At 33.1% G+C, this 20,177-nt stretch overlaps 2 protein-coding genes across 2 annotated transcripts in view; one reads left to right on the top strand and one right to left on the bottom strand.

Moving 5' to 3' along the window:
* mbo (Nuclear pore complex protein Nup88) overlaps positions 1–20,177 on the bottom strand; it is a 104,818-nt gene that overhangs the window by 66,869 nt on the left and 17,772 nt on the right. The window lies entirely within an intron of this gene.
* On the top strand, positions 12,025–13,097 carry LOC148176728 (protein takeout-like). Its single transcript, XM_088032390.1, has 4 exons — positions 12,025–12,117; positions 12,174–12,414; positions 12,452–12,585; positions 12,643–13,097. Exons 1-4 carry the CDS (start codon positions 12,054–12,056, stop codon positions 12,933–12,935), a joined length of 732 nt encoding a protein of 243 aa, XP_087888516.1. The 5' UTR covers positions 12,025–12,053; the 3' UTR covers positions 12,936–13,097.

The following is a 20,177-nucleotide window of genomic DNA, read 5'->3' as shown; positions in this document are numbered from 1 at the left end:
CTAGCGTGTCCGTGGTGCCCGCGAGAGTTGGCGGCAATTACAAGCCCTGTCCGTCGTTAAGTCGTGCGCCCCCGACGGCCGTCCCGACGCCGTTTACGGGCGTCGCAGCGTCGTGACCACGTTGACGTATTAGTCAGCGGCGTGCTGTCCCGCTTCGAGCAACCACCCCCCGGGGGCATCCGCCGTCTCCTGTCCATCTAAGCCTCGTCCAGGAGGCGGCGACATCGTCGCAGCAACGCCTTCCAGTTCGGCGGAGGTCTGCGCAACGACACCTCACCTGGGATTGATTTTTATAATTCTCCGTGCTCAAATTACGTAATTATGTGCTTAGGAGCGAGCCGCCGCCAAGACACCGCACCGCCGCGCCACCGCCGCCGATTGCCGCGCTTGTTTATGTGTGTGAGGACCACCTCGACTTGATGATTATCTTGGAATTCGGGGTCGTAAACGCTCTTGCGAGGCGGTAATTGTCGTCAGATTGTAATTCCAGACTTCAATGGGAAAGTTCACGTTTCATTAATGGAGAAATGGCCCTTGGCGCACCAGAGACCGACTTATTGAACGGAACCTTTTGGTTTTTGGCGGTGACATTTACCGCAAAAATTCAAATGGATATGTGACATTTCAGGGATTTTGCCGATGTGGACGAGGAAACCATGCGTTCTTTACAAATGAGGTTGCATCCGACGATCTATGACTGATTTACTGCCGTTCACACCTGCAAATGTCCGGAGACGACATTTTTCACTCAATTTGCATTCTTCCGGGTTTTACAATCGAGCAGGCCATGGAGCAAAAACAATTGGCGAAACGACACTTTAAGTCCGGACCTGTCTAATTAATTTTTTTGTCCTAACAACACAAAAACATATTAAAATTAAGATTTCATATTTTTCTCTGAGCTTTTAAGACTGTTTAAGCTTCTCCCAAATACTTATTGTTTGTCAATTGTTTTTAGGATTTTATACGATTGTAATTTCTTCTTGCCAAATCCTGCAATTTAGTACAAACAAGAAACACTTCAAAGGATAAGTGCTGCAAATTTCATTGCTATATCGTTAAAATTGCCGGAATTATTAAATTTCGAAAAAAATTTTGGATTTTGAGTTTGTCAAAAAATTATAAATGTCTACAACTCTTATTTATTCTTAAAAAATTCTGCAATTTAGTACACACAACAAACAGTTCTAAGGCAATAAGTGCACCAAATATCATTGCTCTATCTTTAAAATTGTCGAAATTCCAGAGTTTCGAAGAAAATTTTGGATTTTGAGTTTGTCAAAAAAGTAAAACCGTCTGTAATTCTTATTTCTTCTTGGAAAATCCTGTAATTTCCTACGCACAACAAAGCGCTCAAAAGCAATCAGTGCGCCAAATTTTATTGCTGTATTGTTAAAATTGTCGGAATTATACAGTTCAGAAAAATAAACTGGATTTTGAATTAGTCAAAAACGTAAAAACGTCTAAAATTCTTATTTTTTATTAGTAAATCCTGTAGTTAAGTACACTCAACAAACTGTTCAAAAGTAATAAAAGCACGAAATTTAATTCGTTAAGATTGCCCGAATTACAGAGTTTTGAAGACAATTTTGGATTTTGAATTTGTCAAAAAAATAAAAACGTCTAAATTCTTATTTCTTCATGGAAAATCCTGTAATTTAGTACACACAACAAACAGTTCTAAAACAATAAGTGCACCAAATTTCATTGCTCTATCATTAAAATTGTTGGAATTACAAAATTTCGAAGAAAATTTTGAATTTTGAGTTTGTCAAAAAAGTAAAACCGTCTATAATTCTTATTTCTTGCCGGAAAGTCCTGTAATTTCGTACGCACAACAAACAGCTTGACGGCAATAAGTGCACAAAAGTTTATTGCTCTATCGTTAAAATTGTCGGAATTATAGAGTTCAGAGAAAGAAACTAGATTTTAAATTTGTCAAAAACGTAAAAACGTCTAAAATTCTTATTTTTTGATAGTAAATCCTGTAATTAAGTACACTCAACAAACTGTTCAAAGGTAATAAAAGCACGAAATTTAGTTGTTCTACCGTCAAAATTGTCCAAATTACAGAGTTTTGAAGAAAAGTTTGGATTTTGAGTTTGTCAAAAAAATAAAAACGTCTACAATTCTTATTTCTTAATGAAAAATCCTGTTATTTAGTACAGACAACAAACATTTCGAAAGCAATAAGTGCACCAAATTTTATTACTCTATCGTTAAAATTGTCCGAATTACAGAGTTTCGAAGAAAATTTTGAACTTTGAGTTTGTCAAAAAAGTAAAAACGTCTACAATTGTTAATTCTTTTTAGAAAATCCTGTAATTTAGTACACTCAACAAAATGTTTAAAACAGAAAAGTGCCCCAAATTTCATTACTCAATCATTAAAATTGAAGGAATTATCGAGTTAAGAAAAAAAAATTGATATCGAGTTGGGCAAAGAAGTAGAAACGTCTACAATTCTTATTTAAATTTCGGTACATTTGAAGTCAAAACAATGAAAATTGGGGACAGTGCTAATTTTAAGACGCTTATTGACCGTAGCAAGTTACAAATTTTTAGAACAAGAAACACAAATTTTAGAAGTTTTTTTTTTGAAGAATTACGACCAATTTTTACCATTTTCTATTTGCTGTCATAATTTTGGTACCTTTGAGCCCCAAACAACAAAAATTAGGGATGCTAGTACTTTTAGGGCGCTTATTGACTGTGCTAAGTTAAAATGTTTTAGAACAAGAGAGGAAAATGTTTGTTTTTTTTTAGTCACGACCAATTTTTACTATTTTCTATTTTCTGTCATAATTTTGGTACATTTTGGCCAAAACAACGAAAATTTGAGACTGTGCTAATTTTTCAGACGCGACAAATTTTAGAATTTTTTTTTTTAAATCACGACCAATTTTCCCAATTTTTCTATTTTTTGATATAATTTTGGTACTTTCGAGACTAAAAGAACGAAAATTGTGAACGATGCTAATTTTGAGGCGTTTATTGACTGTGCCAAACTACAAATTTTTAGAACAAGAGAGGACAACTTTAGATTTATTTTTTTCCAACATTTCCTACTTTTTGTCATAAGTTTGGTACTTTTAGTGCCAATACAACGAAAAAAGGGACCGTTGCTACTTTTAGGGCCCTTATTAACTGTGCCAAATTACAAATTTTTAGAACAAAAAAGAAAATTTTTAGAATTTTATTTTGAAAAATTACGACGAATTTTCACCATTTTCTATTTTTTGTCATAAGTTTGGCACTTTTGATGCTAATTCAGCAAAAATTACAGACGTTGCTATTTGTAGGGCGTTTATTGACTGTGTCACACATTTTTAGAACAAGAAAGAAAAATTTTATGATTTTTTTTTTAAATTACGGCCAATTTTCACCATTTCCTATTTTCTGTCATAATTTTGATACTTTTGGGACAAAAACAACGAAATCTGAGGACAGTGCTAATTTTGAGGTGCTTATTGACCGTGTCAAGTTACAAATTTTTAAAACAAAAGTGAAAAATTTTAGAATATTTTTTGGAAAATCACTACCAATTTTCATCATTTTCTATTTTCTATTATGATTTTAATACTTTTGGGACCAAAACAACGAAAATTTTGATAGTGCTAACATTAAAGCGCTTATTGACTGTGCCAAGTCACCTATTTTTAAAACAAAGAAGAAAAATTGTAGAATTTTTGATTTTGAAAAATTTTAGAATTTTTGATTTTCTAAAATTACGATAAATTGTCACTATTTTCTATTTTCTGTGATAACGTTGGTACTTTTGGTGGAAATACAACAAAATGCGGAGATTTTTTGAGAAAACTCTTGAGATCCCCAGATTTTTCAACTCGCGTCTCACTTTTAACACTCGTACGATAACGCTTATTAATATCCCCTCGTTGCATTATATACTATTAAGAAAAAACAAACTTTTGGGAATGTTTTACTCCGTGCAGGTGTACCAACTTCCGAAACAATGCTTTAATGATCGAACAAAGCGTCTTCCCCTCTTGACCACCGTCCAGAGCTCCCGATGACGCCGCACTTCTTCACCTCCTAGTCATTACGGATTATTATCGTATGGGGGCAGATGATTAATTTTCATAAAGTCATTACAGGGTTGATGTCATTTATTCATACCACACCCAGATCGCGTGTTCCGAATCAATGGCAGCTAATATTGTCTCCCCAATTATCTTACCGAGCCCGTTGTTATTCGAATTTAAGATTTCCGTCAATATTTGCCTCCAATTCCGGTAATGGAAATGATCGGTGAAAGTGAAGCGTCGCGACGACAGACCGACGGAGATTTTTCGGTTAGGTTACGACGACGCGCTATCAATCTACGTCGACTGAACATATTTAATTAAGAGATAAAAGACGCACGATATATCACGTGGAATCGCGAGATTAACAACGAAAATAAATAAATACAGAGGTTTATAGATGTCGGGTAATTTGGTGGGGTCGAGCTTTATTGGCGAAGGCGGTGGTTAATGGGGGCGGCTGACTCCGGGCGCGTTTTTCTTGCTCGGCAGGTGGACGAGTGCTCCGGCTTCACTTTTGACAGATGACGGATGACGGATGTCAATGCACGGCCAACTGGATAAATTCAGCGAGTGATAGGGGTTGGGGTAATTAAAAACAATTGATAATTTGCTTCTATTCAAATGAACGAAGTGACCCGCAGACCTCGCATGTGAATAATTAGGAATTTATGGGCATAAATTAATTACGCTTAATTGTATTGATTAATTATTATTATAGACACAAAGCGGCTTAAGTCTCAAGAGACATAAAAAACGGAAGTGGTGACACCATTTTAATGGCTCATCGAGGTGGCTGTTGCCACTGTTGACATCTGTCAATTATTTAATTCAACTGAAAACTGAATATTTTTAGATTTTTTAGGAATCTTCAGAAATTGAGATTTTGCGAGATTCTCTCTGATTTTCTAGGATTTTTTTGGAATTTCTTTGGGGGCTTTAAGATGTCTGGAAATCTCTAAGAAGATTTTCAAGATTTGGATTTTAGTAGCTCTAAAATAAGATTTCTTGGGTTCTTCAATTATTTGGATTTTGTGTCTTGTTGGTGTTCTATATATTCTTTGGATTCTCTAGATTCTCAGTATTTTTTGTGGATTCTTTAGATTCCCTGAATTTTGTGTATTTTCTGTATCCTCAGGATTCTGTAGATTATTTGGATTCTCTGAATTTTTCTGGATTCTCTGTTTCTTTCAAGTCTTTGGTATCTTTAGATTTTAGATGCTCTGAGGATTCTCTGTCATTTGCAAATTTTCCGGATTCTCTCGATTATCCTGATTCTGCGGAATCTCTGAATTCTCCGGATTCTACGAAATCGTCCAATTTATTAGAGTCTCTAAATTCTTTGAACTCTCTGGATTTCTTGGATGTTCTGGATTCTGCGCGATTTTCTGGATACACTCTTTGGATTTTTTGAATCCTGTGTATTCATTCTCTGTATTCATTTGTTTTTAAGAATTCTCTGGATTTTTTCGTTTCCTTTGAATCTTTCGATTCCTTGAATTCTCCAGATTCTTTGAATTCATTATATTCTCTGGATTCTATCGATACTTTGGATTCTCTGCATTCACCGAGTTTTCTGGATTCTCTCAATTTTTCCAACCCTTTCGATTCTTTGAATTCTCTGGATTTTCTTCTAGATGCTTTCGATCTCTTGAGTTCATTGGTTCCTCTGGATTTTCTCTATTTTTTGTTTTTTCTGAATTCTTTTAATTCTTTCAATGCTCTGTATTCTCTGTATTCTCCGGATTCTGTGCATTCTCCAGGTTCTTTGAATTCTCTAAATTTTCGGGATTCCCTGGATTCCCTGGATTTTTTCAATTTTTTCGATTATTTCGATTTTATTATGTATTTTCTGGATCTTTTCGATTATTTCGAATTTTTCGATGCTTGCGATCTTCCGAATTATTGAATTTTTTCATTTTTTTGTATTTTCAGGAACCTTTCAATTTTTTCGATCCTCTGAATTCTTTAGATATTCGGGATTCTCTGGTTTGTCTGGATTTTCTGTATTCTCTAAATTCCCAATTTTTTTTTCGATTCTTTTGATTTTCTGTACTTCCTAGATCTTTTCGATGCATTTTTTGTATTGTCTGTTTTCTCTTGATTTTTTGGATTCTTTAAATTTTTTTGTATTCTGTGTATTCTCCGAGTTCTTTAGATTCTTTAAATTCTCTGCATTCTCTGGATTTTCTGGATTCTTTCGATTCTTAGGATTCTCAGAAGTCTTAGGATTCGCTGTATTTTTTGTTCTCTCTGTATTCTCTTAATTCCGTGGATAATGTGGATTCTCCATATTCGTAAGATTTTCTAAATTCTCTGATTGGATTCTTTCGATTCTTTGAATTCTTTGGATTCTCTAGATTGTTTAGATGCCCTAAATTCTCCGTATTCTACAAATTCTTTCAATTCTCTGCTTTTTTTGTATTCTCTGTTTTATCTAGATTCTATGGATTCTCTGGACACCCTGGACTCTCTAGATATTTATTGGATGTTCTGGTTTCAGCCGATTCTCTGGGTTCTTTTAATTCTTTGAATTTTTTGACTTTTTGGATTCTATTCTTTGGATTCTGTGTTATGTTCATATTTTTTTTAATTCTTCGGATTCTCTGGATTTTCTGGCTTCTTTGTTTTCTCTGATTTCTCTCTATTCTCTTGATGTTCTGGATTCTGCGAATTCAGCGGATTCACTAATTTCTCTAGCTTCTCTGAATTTTTTAGATTTTTTAAATTCCTTGTTTTCTTTGAATTCTCTGGATTAATTGCATTTTTTAGATTTTTTGGATTCTTTGTGTACTCAAGATTCTCTGAATTAGCATTTTCTGAATTCTTTGGATTTTCGCGATTCTCTGAATCTTTCAAAATTTTTTCTTCCTCTAACTCTTCCGAATCTTTGGAATCTTTGGATTCTCCAGATTTTTAGATGCTCTGGATTCTCCGAATTATCTGGATTTTTTCGATTCATTGTATTCTCTGAATTCTGTGGATATCCTGGATTTTCCGTTTTTTCTAATTTCTTTTAATCTTTGGATTCTTTGGATATTTTGGATTCCTTGAATTCTTTGAAGTCTCTGGATTTTTTCTACTCTGTGGATTCTTTGTGTACTCTAGATTCTCTGGATTCTCTGAATTCTTTGCATTTTCTGTATTCTCTGGTTTCATTCGAAACTTTCGATTCTTTGGATTCTCTATTTTAGATCCTCTGGATTCTCCAAATTCTCGAGATTTTTTTCGATTCATTGTATTCTCTGAACTCTCTGGATTTCTTGGATGTTCAGGATTCTGCGGATTCCTTAGATTCTCTGGGTTTTCTGGATTCTTTCAATTCTTTGGATTCCTTATATTCTTTAAATTCTCTTCATTCTCTGGATTCTTTAGATTCTTTCCACTATTTAGATTCTTTGTGTACTCTAGATCGACCGAATCCTCTAAATTTTCTGGATTCTCTAAATTCTCTGGTTTGCAAAAATTCCTAGGATTCTATTTATATGATTCTAGAATAGATTCTGTAAAAAAAATAATTTTGTAATCATATTTTAAGATTCTCTAGATTTCCTTAGGATTGTCAGTTCGTGAAATTTTCCTTGAAAAATTTCCTTTTTTTTGAAATTTTTCAGAATTTTCCAATAATCTTAGGATCTCAGAAAATCCATAAAATTTTATCACGATTTTTCGTCCTTTTTAGGATTTGTTAGAATGCTCAAAGTTTTTACAAATTTTCTCAAAATTGTTTAAAAACTTTTCTGATGTTATTTTAAGATTTTCAACATTTTTCTGGATTTAATTTTCCCTTCGGATTTTCTAGAGTTCCTCAAACTAGTGAGGAATTCTTCGAGATCCTCAAGACTTTTTTGGATTATTTACACCGCTTAGGATGCCGAAACGTCCTTAAAAGATCAGTTTAATTTAGTGTCCTTACGATTCTCTAGGATTCCCTCAATTTTTAAATCCTGTTTTTTTTTATCATTTTTTCTCTTTATTTTCCTCTATATCTTTATTTTGTGATTATTTTAATCTCAAGATTCTTAAAAATTTCTAGATTTTTTGAATTGTTGTGTGCGATTCCAAGAATCTCGTAATTAAAATAATTAAATTAATGACAAAATGCAACTGTTTTTGTCCATTTCATCCCGTCCCAAATTCGTGAACTGTCGCCGCAAATAATTCAATTTTTAATTAACGATAAATTGCCGTTTGTTGCCGTGTCGCCGATAAAACGTTCGATAAACTCGTAATTACCGGAACGAGCTCACCGGACTAATGAAAAAGCAAATTATAGCCTATATACTATTGTTTGATAAATACATAAAAACCCTCGAGTGGCCAACCTCGCCCCCCATCGCATTAATTTACGACCCCGCTAATGATTAAAATGAACCAAGGTCGCAACATTGTTGCCAATCTAAAAATAAAAAAAAAACACGAATATCCATCACCGGCGGCGCGCGGATAAACGAAAGAAAATCGCCGATTAAAAAAACAAAACGCGACAAGACAAACAATGCGCAATTAAAACGGGACAACCCTTTTTCTGAAGATAATATACAGATAACAAGAGAGCATCGGGATAAATTCGGGCCATTTGCAAAGCGAGCCATGAAAAAGAGCGCCATTAAAAAGTTAATTTAATTAGCAGTTATTGGTGTAAGTCGGTTTAGTTTTTTTTTTTATCTCCCGAACACGTGATGGGACCGGAATTAATCTCGAGATAGGGGAAGGGGGCTGCTAATTATATTTCGCGGGGGCTGTGAAAGGGTGACGTGACGGAAAAACGGAGCGAGTTTTTGAAAGTTTTTTTTTATTGATGTAAAGTGAAATTAAGCTTGCCGTTTAGTTTAAAAGTTTTTAATGTCGTCGGAATTCTATTTCGAATTATTTTTTCGCTTTGACGATGTAATCTAAAGGAAATTAAAGCCGTAATGAAAATATGCACGTCCTCTTAAATATGTAGAGAGCGAGAGGGAAGACGCGCATTGTTCGTTTTTTGGGTCCTACCAGCATGGCCTACCTAGTTTACACGCAATTATCTAACAATTAATGCTTAGAAAAGGCAACGCGACCGCCCCTCGCCCGTGTTCTTTTAATTACGTTGCTCTTTTTGAAGAGTCCTCGTTTTTCGGAAACGTGGCGGTGACGTGACGACAAAACGTACATCGTATTTATGGTTTATTCGAGAGGCCCGCATCATTAAAGCGACTTGTCAATTATATCATTAGTAAGTCGTAATTATGCGTTCGTGAACCGCACAAGTGTATAATGGTCTCTAGAATCGTGAATAGATGAAAGGAGGAGGAAGAGGGAGAGAGAGTAATTGCTGGTCATCGAACATTTCCTTTTTACTGCGTGCTAAGGTGGCGAATTGACAAATTGACAGATAATGTAAATCTTAAAACTTTAAGAAACGGAAGAAAACGGGTAAAAATGTAAGATTTTTTTTTAAACGAACGCTATTGTGAACTATATGTGTTTTTGTTTATAAACACCATGTGTAATTACACAACCAATTTTGATCGAAATTTGTAGTGAAGCAGTGGAAAGTCATTTCTGAAGTTCGTATTGGCTTCTGATTCTAAATCCGACGCCCGTTTTGCTTCATCAGGTCCGAACTCAGAGCTATTTGTAAAAAAAATGACTACTCCGCCACTTTTGTTTTTTTTTTCTCGCAAAATCAAGACACTATAATATTTCGTTTAAAAAGTAATTAACTAAGTTTCGCAACAAACTGTAGAAGTAGCCGGAAAAATAGTTTTTGCCAAAATAAAAAAAAAATAGAAAAGTTTTTGATCTAAAATTTTCTAATTTGGCTGAGTAAGCAAGTGAATTCTAACAAGTAAAGTGTTATAATTTCAATCGTTTATCTTTAAAACTGCCGGAAATATGAAATTTAATAGAAATTTTGGAATTTTTGGTTCGTCCCCAAAAAAAAATTTCTTAAATCTCACTTCTTTGATCAAATATTCCCTAATTTGGCTAAGTAAACAAGCGAATCGAAACGAGTATGTGTTTTTATTTCATTCGTTTATCTCTAAGACTGCCAGAAATATAAAATATTTATTAAAAATTTTGGAATTTTTCGCTCGTCTTCAAAACTAAATTTTCTAAAATCTTTTTTTATCTAAAATTTTCTAATTTACCTGAGTAAACAAGCGGACCGAAACAAGTAATTTCTTTTAGTTTCAATTGTTTATCTTTAAGGTTCGACCTCACAACCAAAACTTCTAAAATCTCAGATTTTTCGTCTTAAAATTTGTAATTTAAGTGAGGAAACAATGAAATCGAAACGAATAATGTGTTCTAATTTCACTTGTTTATGTTTAAAACTGCCAGAAATATAAATTTTAATAAAAATTTTGAATTTTTTGGTTAGTCCTCAAAGCGATTTATCTTTAAAACTACTGAAAATGTGAAATTTAAAAGAAATTTTGGAATTTTTGGTTCGTTCTCAAAACAAAAATTTCTAAAACCTCTCTTTTTTAGTCTTATATTTTCTAATTTGGTTGAGTAAACCAGCAAATCGAAACGAGTAATGTGTTCGAATTTTAATCGTTTATCTTTAAAACTGCCGGAAATATGAACTTTAATCGAAATTTTTGAATTTTTAGTTGGTACTCAAAACGAAAATTTCTAAAAATCTCTCTTTTTGGTCCAAAATTCTCTAAATTGGCTAAGTAAACAAACGAATCTTATCGAGTAATGTGATCTAATTTCAATTTTTTATCTCTAAAACTGAAAGAAATACGAAATTTGATGACATTGTTGGTTCATCACCAAAACGAAAATTTCTAAACCCTCAGATTTTTTATGTAAAAGTTTCCAATTGGGCTGATTAAATAAACAAATCAAAACGAGTAATGTGTTCTAATTTCAATTGCTGATCTGTAAAATAGGCAGAAATATAAAATTTAATAGAAATTTTGGAATTTTTGGTTCGTCCTCAAGACAAAAGTTTCTAAAATCTTATTTTTTTAGTCTAAATTTTTTTAATTTGGCTAAGTAAACAAGCAAATCTGAACTAACAATGTGTTCTAATTTCAATCGTTTATCTTTTAAACTGACAGAAATATGAAGTTTAGTACAAATTTTGGAATTTTTGGTTCGACCTCAAAACAAAAAGTTCTAAAACCTCACTTTTTTTGGTGTAAAATTTTCTAGTTTGGCTGAGTAAACAAGTGAATCGAAACGAACAAAGTGTTCTAATTTCAATCATTTCTCTTTAAAACTGACAGAAATATGACCTTTAATAGATATTTTAAAATTTTTATTTCGTCCTCAAAACGAAAATTTCTAAAACCTCATTTTTTGATCTAAAAGTAAGACCCAAAAAATTTAGATAATTATTATGCCACGTGATCAAAACAATATGCAGGCCATAACAAAACAATTGAAAACCGACATGCTTGATTAACATTTCGTAACAACGATAACATGAGAGTTGCAAACACTACTTTTTCTACAACTGTGTCATAGTAAAAAATGATGGAAAACCTTTTTTCTGATGTGTCAAAATATAATATACAATTTGAAAAAACAAAGATTATTGTAGCTTGTCAAAAATAATTAATATTAAAAATACACCATAAAAGGTTTTCGACAATCACCCTGTATAAAACCAACATGCTTGTTTAAAATTTCGTAACGGCTATAAAGTGAGAGTTGCATACACAATTTTTTCTACGATCGACCCATAAAAAAACGCCAAAAAACTTTTCATATAATTTGAGAAAATAAAGTTGACTGTCGCCTGTGAAAAACGTTCATGTAAAATCACAGAATAAAGGTTTCCGTCAGTCACCCTGTATATCAATTTCCCACTAAACATCAAATAATTTCCATACGTCACGACACACTCACGTCCCTACCAACTTGATGAAAAATTCACTTAAAATTCTCACCTTCCGACGCCCTTGAAAACGCGTCGTCCTCAAGAACAACATTTCGATAACCAGTACAAGTTACAAAAAACTGTTATAAAACGTTATAAATAACCTCCAGTTCCCTTCAACTCTCTCAGTAGATGTTAATAATGAATATCGTCATCTTTGCGTCAATTGTGACCCTCACCACCAGTGTGAAACTACGTAAATCTGATCGAATTCCAACACTCACTTTTAACTGGTACCTGTTCAAATTCCAGCACCGGACTTCCAAAAATGTACCCGAAAAAACCCAAATTTCCACCAGTGTGTCCTCCAGGCGGCCCAGGATGGAATCTCGAAGCTCACGAAGAGCTACGACGAGGTCAACTTGCCCAGCGTTGAGCCCTTTAGGATTTCCGAGACGAAGATCGAAGGTGGCACAGGGCCGGTGGCGGTGGACCAGATTTTTAAGAATTGCAGACTTTATGGCCTCAGTGGAATAAAATTGGAGAAGTTTGAGTAAGTTTTACTTTTATTTTTTTTATTTTCTTTTTAGTTTTGATTTTGAGAAGAAGACGTTGGATGTGGTAGGGGTGTTCCCGGAAGTGAAGAAAAAGTGTGACTACGAGATGAAAGGTCAAGTTCTCATTATCCCAGTCAACGGGAAAGGAAACAGTACCATCACCTTGCGTAAGTGTATTGTTTTTGTGAGTCGTAGAAAAAGTAGTGTACGCAACTCGTTTCTAGAGGAGTTGAGAATAGTCGCCCATCTTACTTACGAAGAGAAGAGGAAGAAGGGGAAGACCCACATGAAATTCGTTTCAAACTCCATGACCATGGACCCGGATCTAGTGACCTTCGATTTCCACAACCACCGCGATCATACCATCACCGACAACCTAAATCCGGTCCTGAACGAAAACTGGAAGGAAATCTTCAGCGACGTCAAAGGCGGCTACACCGAAATAATAAAAGAAATTCTCCTCCAAACCATCAACGCCTTCTCTTCGAAAGTCTCAATCGAAGAAGGCTTCGACTAACAAACAAAATCGCGCAATTCCAGTAATTACGTCTCGCTTTCCACCCCCATAATCCTAACCTCAAAATTCATCCCCTCAGCGAACCGTATGATTTCCAATCTGTTTAAAAACTTTTATAATTGAATAATTTTTCAATAAAAACAAGCGAAGCACGGCAACTTGTACCGGCGGCTTGATTGAAAAAAGAAAATCCAATACGAAGCGAGCCAGTCTCGCGGAAAATTGTCAGTACCGGGAGATCTTATTATCGATGCATACTTTTGTTTTATGTTCCACTTAATAAGCCGGATTTCCTTTCTATCTATCCGTCTCTCTTCGCTTTTCATACGTCGGTGGTGATTGTTGTTCAAAGAGGAGAGGAGAGCTTTTCCGGATGACGTCACGGGGAAAATTGATAAGTCGGGAAAAATAAGCAGGCCTTGGTTCATCATTTGGTAGCACTGAAAAGTGACACTTCGGGCGTGACATAACCTCACAAAAAGTTGAAAATCTGGCAATTCAAGTAAAGTTGCAAAAATTCAACGCAATCTAGTGGTCAAAAGTTACTGTTCAATGCTACCAACTTAAGAATTAAAAATTAAGTGGCAGAACCAGTAACTTAGGTCAGTTTAAGTGAATCCGACTGAAAAATTAGTCTCAACCTAAGAACAAAAAAGTAACTACGAGAAAGACTGCCAACTTTAAAATAAAAAAGTTCCAAGTAAACCGAAACAAGCGAAAAATTAAAACTGTAAAAACTAACCATGAAAGATTCCTGAACAATGCTACCAACTTGAAAATGAAAAAGTAACTGTTCCGAAAATGTTTTTGAGTGAATTCTTTAAATGTTGCCAACTTTAAAATAAAAAAGTCTCCAACAAACAAAAATCGAAATATCTTGTTGGAATTAGCAATGGCTACTGTACAATGCTACAAACTTAATAAAAAATAAATGCGTTAGAAAAATTGGCTACATTTAAGTAAATTTGACATTATATTCTACCAACCTGAGAATTAAAAAGTCCTAGATAAACTAAAAACTAAAATCGTAGAAATTAGCAATTATTCATCTACAATGCTACCCAACTTAATAAAAAAAAGAAAGACGTAAATTCGACAAAAAAATTTACCAACTTTGAAATAAGAAATTCCAAAGAAACCGAAAAATTGAAATCATAGGAATTAGCATAGTTAATGCTCAATGCTTCCAACCTAAGAAAAAAAAATATCTGTCTCAGAAAACATTCACTAGGTTGAATTTAAGTGAGTCCGACGTTAAATGCTACCAATTTGAGAATAAAAAAGTTCCAAGTAAACCGAAAATCTGGAATCGTAGGAACTAGCAATGCAAAAGTCCAACAATGCTACCAACTCAAGAATAAAAAAGTAACTGGTCAGTAAACACAACTGGATCGCAATTGCGTGAATTCGACGATAAATGTTACCAACTTTAAATAAAAAAAGTCATAAATGAACCCAAAAAGGGAAAATGGTTCCTTTACAATGCTACCGACTTAATACGAAAATTACTGTTTTAGAAAGATGAAATTTCGCTGTTTTTAATGAATTGGACATTAAATTCTGCCAACTTTAAAATAAAAAATCTCAAAAAAACTAAAAATTAATAGGAATTAGCAATAGTTCCATCAATGATGCCAACCTAAAAATACCGTAACAACGCTTCAAGGAGGACGTAACTATGCTGCATTTTGTAAACCAAAAACTGTAAAGGTAGGAACTAACAATAAAGGAATTCTTTACAATGCTACCAACCTAAGAAAAAAAAGTAACTGTCCCAGAAACAACTAACTTTGTTGCATTTGAGTCAATTGGACGTAATTGCTGCCAACTTTTAAAATGAGAAAATTCGAACTAAACCAAAAAACTAAAATCGTAAGAACAAGCAATGGTTCCTGTACAATGTTACCAACTTAATAAAAAAATAATTGTCGTAGAAAGACGTATTTGAGTAAATTCGACATTAAATATTACCAACCTTAACAAAAAAAGTTCCAAATATCGTAGTAATTAGTAATGGTTTTTCTACAATGCTACCAACCTAAAAAAATAACTGTGTTAGACACGCGGAATGTGACTGCATTTGAGTAAATTGAAAATGTTGCTAACAGTAAAAATCCCAAATAAACAAAAAAACTTAAGTCATACCAAAATGGCTTTTCTACAATGTTACCACCTTGAAAAAAAATAACTGTTTTAGAACTAAAAACATAATTTGGCAATCGTTAACTACTGCCAACTTTAAAATAACAAAGTCACAAGTAAACCGAAAAACTAGAATCGCGGGAACTGTTCAGTGCTACCAACTTAATAAAAAAGTAACTGTTAGAAAGCAAAAATTTGACTGAATTGAGAGAATTGAAGTTAAATGGTGTCTTCTTTAAAATAACAAAACTCACCATAAAATGGAAAAACTGAAATCGTAGGAATTAGTAATGGTTCCTGTACAATGCTACCAACTTAATAAGAAAGAATGAACAATTTCAAACATAGGTAACTTGGCTGCATTCCGACGTCAATTACTGCCAACTTTAAAAGAATAAAGTAACAAGTAACTTGAAAAACTCGAAGAAACTACCAATCGTTTTTGTTCAATGCTGCAAACTTAACAAGAAAATAACTGTCCTGGAAAGACGCAACTTGTTTGCATTTGAGTGAATAAGACGTTAAATGTTGCCGACTTTAAAATAAAAAAAGCCCCAAATAAACCAAAAAACTCAAATCGTAAAAATTAGCGATGGTTCCTGTACAAAGAGCTACCAACTCAAAAATACAAAATTAACTGTCCTGGAAAGGTTTTTTAGTGCATTAAATCAATATTACCAACTTTAAAATAAAACAGTCAAAAAAAAACAAAAAAACGAAATATTTAGTTGGAATTAGCAATGGCTCCTCTACAACGCTACCAACTTAATAAAAAATTACTGTCTTAGAATGGCGTAAGTTGATTACGATTACGTAAACGATAAATACTGATAATCGTTTTTGTTCAATGCTCCCAACTGACCGAAAGTCGTAACTTGTTGCATTTAAGTGAATTAGACGTTAAATGTTGCCAACTTAAAAATGAAAAAGTGTTAAATTAACCAAAAATTTGAAATCGTTTAAAATTAGCATTGCAACCAAGTTAATAAAAAATAACTAACTTATTGCATGCATTTGAGTGAATTTGACCTTATATTTTACCAACTTAAAAAATCAGAAAATTTGCAGTAGTTCCTGTTCAATGTTCCCAACCTGAAAATAAAAAAATAACTCTTAACTCTGTCAAATACTGACAACTTTAAAATAAAAAAAAAATCCCAAGAAAGCGTAAAAACTAAAATCGTAGAATCAAAATGTAGCCCAGCGCATCCACCATTTCTAGAAAGCAAAGTTGCGTTACCTCTATTTTAAGACACTCGTGCGACTATAATTGTAATTTTTAGTACCGTGTAAACATAACCGGTCGTGTCTGCAATTTTTCTAATTAGTCGAGGTGTGAGGATGACGGGTAGCACGCCAGATGTTATCGCGCCTTCCACTGGGATACCCACCACCAGCCCATCCACAATTATGTAATTGATCCCAGATTGCACCCATCATCCGCACTTCTCGTTTTTTAATTAACGAAACCGATTCTCCGCGTTGACAGTTTCCGGGCCTCTCGTCCGGAAAGTGAGACAAACCGAATCCGAGATCAAGAAAAACGAGTTCGTCGTTTGGTCCGTCATTAATTCCACTCGCTTCTTTATTAAAGCAATCCGTCTCTGTAGGTAAAAATCCAAATCAAAAGGCAAAGTTTGCCATTTCATCAATCATTACTTCATCCTTCCCGCCATCATCTCCAGAATTATCGATTAAGACATTAGACTTTTGCATACACCACCGATCCGCAAGAAGTTGGTCCAAGTGAAATTAATGTTGCATTAGATAAAAAAGGCGCACCAATGATCTATTACGGAATCGCGGGATATTTTTTTTGCAAATTGCCGTTTAGTTCTGACAAACGATTAATAACGGGAATAAATGGGTCATAAAAAGCTGATTTATGGATCTGGGCAATCTGGATATTCCGCGAGGCGAACGTTGCCAATACCGTCTTATGCAACATTAAAATTAACTCGCAGAGGGGAAAATATCGAAATTATCCTGATTGCGGTCTCGCGCATACCTAATGTCTTCTTTTTATGGACGTGTTTTTGTTCGCCCGGAAAATTGAATGGCTTTCCTTTCCAGATTTACTTTCCAGCGCGCGGATGATGATCATACTAATGGCGATATGTACGGTTCGAACCACTAATTCCTTAGTTTTGCCGGGGAGCTTTTTTCTCCTCCAGTTGCCAGCAGTTAACGTCGAATTCACTCAACTTACGTCTTTCTGGGGACGGCTGTTAGTTTTTTGTTCTTAAGTTGAAGCATTTTTAATTCCTACGTATTTTTTAATTTAACTGTTGGCAAAATTTAACATCCAATTCTACCAAATGCAACCAAGCTATGTTTATCCGGGACAGTTACTTTTTTATCCTTATGTTGGTAGCATTATCAGAAATCATTCGTATTTCTAGTTTTTACAATTTCAGTTTTTCGGTTTGTTTGTAACATTTTTATTCTCCTGAGTTGGGAGCCATTGCTAGTTTCTAACATTTCACTAAGCTTACTTGTGAAGTTTGTGTTTTTAAGTTGGCACTACATATTTAGCATCCAAACTGCGTCTTTGTAAAAGTTACTTTTTTATTCTTAAGTTGGTAGTATTGAACAGAAACAATTGCTAATTCCTGACATGCCAATTTTTTGGTTTCTTTGGGACTTTCTTATTTTAAAGTTGGTACAATTTAATGTCAAACTCACTTAAGTGCAGTCAAGTTACGTCTTCCTAAGACAGTTGCATTTTGTAAAGTTGGTAGCATTGTAGAGAAATCATTGCTAATTTTAGTTACTAATACTATTTCGAGTATTTTGAGTCTTGCAGACATTTTTATTTTAAGGTTGGCAATATTTAATATTTTTCCTCTAAATTTATGGAATTTAGGTCGGTTGTTGAGTGTCTTTGGAGGAACAAATACACCAAATATCATTGCTTTAATTTTAAAACTATCAAAATTACAAATTTTAATAAAAATTTTGAAATTTTGAATGCGCCCTAGTTACGCAAAATTTTAAAATTTTTATAAAATAAAATTTAAAGTTTATAAAGACCTCTAAAGAGAAAATATCACTAATTTTCAGTGTTTTGTCGTGAAAACTGTGCATCTTAAAACACTGCATAGAAAGTTTTGCATTTTGAGTTCGCTTGAAATAAAACATTTTAAAATTCTCATTATTTGTTCTAAAATTATGTAATTTTAACACACTTTTTGAGCGTCTTTGAAGAAACAAGTTCATTAAATTTTGTTGCCTTAACATTAAAACTGTCGGAGTTACAGATTTTAATACAAACTTAGAAATTTTAGATGAGCCCTAAAAACCCAAATTCTAAAAATTTTAAAATTTAATGCACTGTAAAAAATCCCTAAATAAGATCATCACCAATTTTCAGTACATTTTGGTAAAAACTGCGCATTTTAGAAAATTAAATAAGAAATTTTGCATTTTGAGTTCGTCCTTCAAATTAAAATGTCTAAAATTCTCAATTTCTGTTCTAAAATAATGTCATTTACGACATTTTTTAAGTAGTTTTGAAGGAACAAGTTCGTCAAATTTCATTGCTTCAACTTTCAAATTATCAAAGTTACAGATTGTAATAAAAATTTTGGAATTTTAGATCTGTCCTACAAACAAAAAATTGTAAAATTTTCACTTTGCGTTCTAAAATTCTGGTATTTAGTACATTTCACTACGGCCTCTAAAGAAACAAAATCACCAATTTTTAGTGATTTTCCGTGAAAACTATCCATTTTGAGAAAATTAAATAAACAAATTTTACATTTTGAGTTTTTAAATTCTCACTCTTTGTTCTAAAGTTATGAAATTTTTGAGTTAAAGCTGTCAGAATTATAGTAGATTTTAACATTAATTTTGAAATTTTAGAGGCGTCTCTACAAATGAAAAATTCTAAAATTTTGGTTTCGTGTTCTAAAATTCTGATATTTAGGACACTCCATAAAAATCTCTAAAGAAACCAAAATCACTAATTTGCAGTGTTTTCCCGTGAAAACTGCGCATCTTAGAAAATTAAATAAAAAAAATTGCATTTTGAGTTCGTCCACAATGTCTAAAATTCTCAATTTTTGTTCTAAAATTATAAAATTTAGAACACATTTTGAGTCTCTTTGAAGGACCAAGTACGTTAAATGTCGTTACCTCAATTTTACAACCGTCGGAGTTACAAATTTTTACTAAAATTTTGAATTTTTGAATCCATTCTACAAAAGCAAATTTCCAAAATTTTCACTTCAGGTTCTAAAATTCTAGATATACTTAGTACACTTTATAAAAACACCAAATTTCAGTAGTTTTTTCGTGAAAATTGTATTTTAGAAAATGAAATAAAAAAAATGCATTTTGAGTTCGTTCTTGAAATAAAAATTCTAAAATTCCCCCTTTTTGTTCTAAAATTATGTAATTTAGCACACTCAACAAAGGCTCTATAGAGAGAAAAAATTACCAATTTTCAGTGTTTTTCCGTAAAAACTGCACATATTAGAAAATGATATAAAAAATTCCATTTTGAGTTCGCCTTGAAATAAAAATTCTAAAAATTTCATTTTTTGTTCTAAAATTTTGAAACGCTTTTATAGCACCTTTGAAAGAATAAGTGGACCAAACTTCATTACCTTAACTTTAAAACTATCAGAGTTACAGATTTTATTAGAAATTTTGGAACGGAAAATTTAAAATTTTGTCTTCGTGTTCTAAAATTTTGGACGTAAGTAAAGTCTATAAAAACCACTAACAAAAACAAATCACAAATTTTCAGTAATATTCCGTGAAAACTGCATCTTAAAAAGTGAAATAGAAAAATTTTGCATTTTGAGTTCTTCTTTGAAATAAAAATTCTAAAATACTCAATTTTTGTTCAAAAATTGTGTAATTTAGAACAGTTTTTAAGTGACTATAAAAGAACAAGTTCGCGAAATTTCATTGCCAATTTTCAGTAAGTTTTCCGTGAAGATTGTGTATTTTAGACAAAAAAAATGCATTTGGGTTCAGTCTTAAAATAAAAATTCTCAAATTCCCACTATTGCTTTTAAAATTATGAAATTTAGAACACTTTTTAAGTAGCTTTGAAAGAACAAATTCACAAAATTTAATTCCTTTAACTTT

This window comes from Gnatocerus cornutus, chromosome 3, assembly GCF_029298725.1.
Source record: "Gnatocerus cornutus isolate USDA-ARS CGAHR chromosome 3, icGnaCorn1.1, whole genome shotgun sequence".
Classification (NCBI taxonomy): Eukaryota; Metazoa; Arthropoda; class Insecta; order Coleoptera; family Tenebrionidae; genus Gnatocerus; species Gnatocerus cornutus.
The sequence above is the reverse complement of the archived record's forward strand: the minus strand, read 5'-3'. Positions and strand labels throughout refer to the sequence as shown.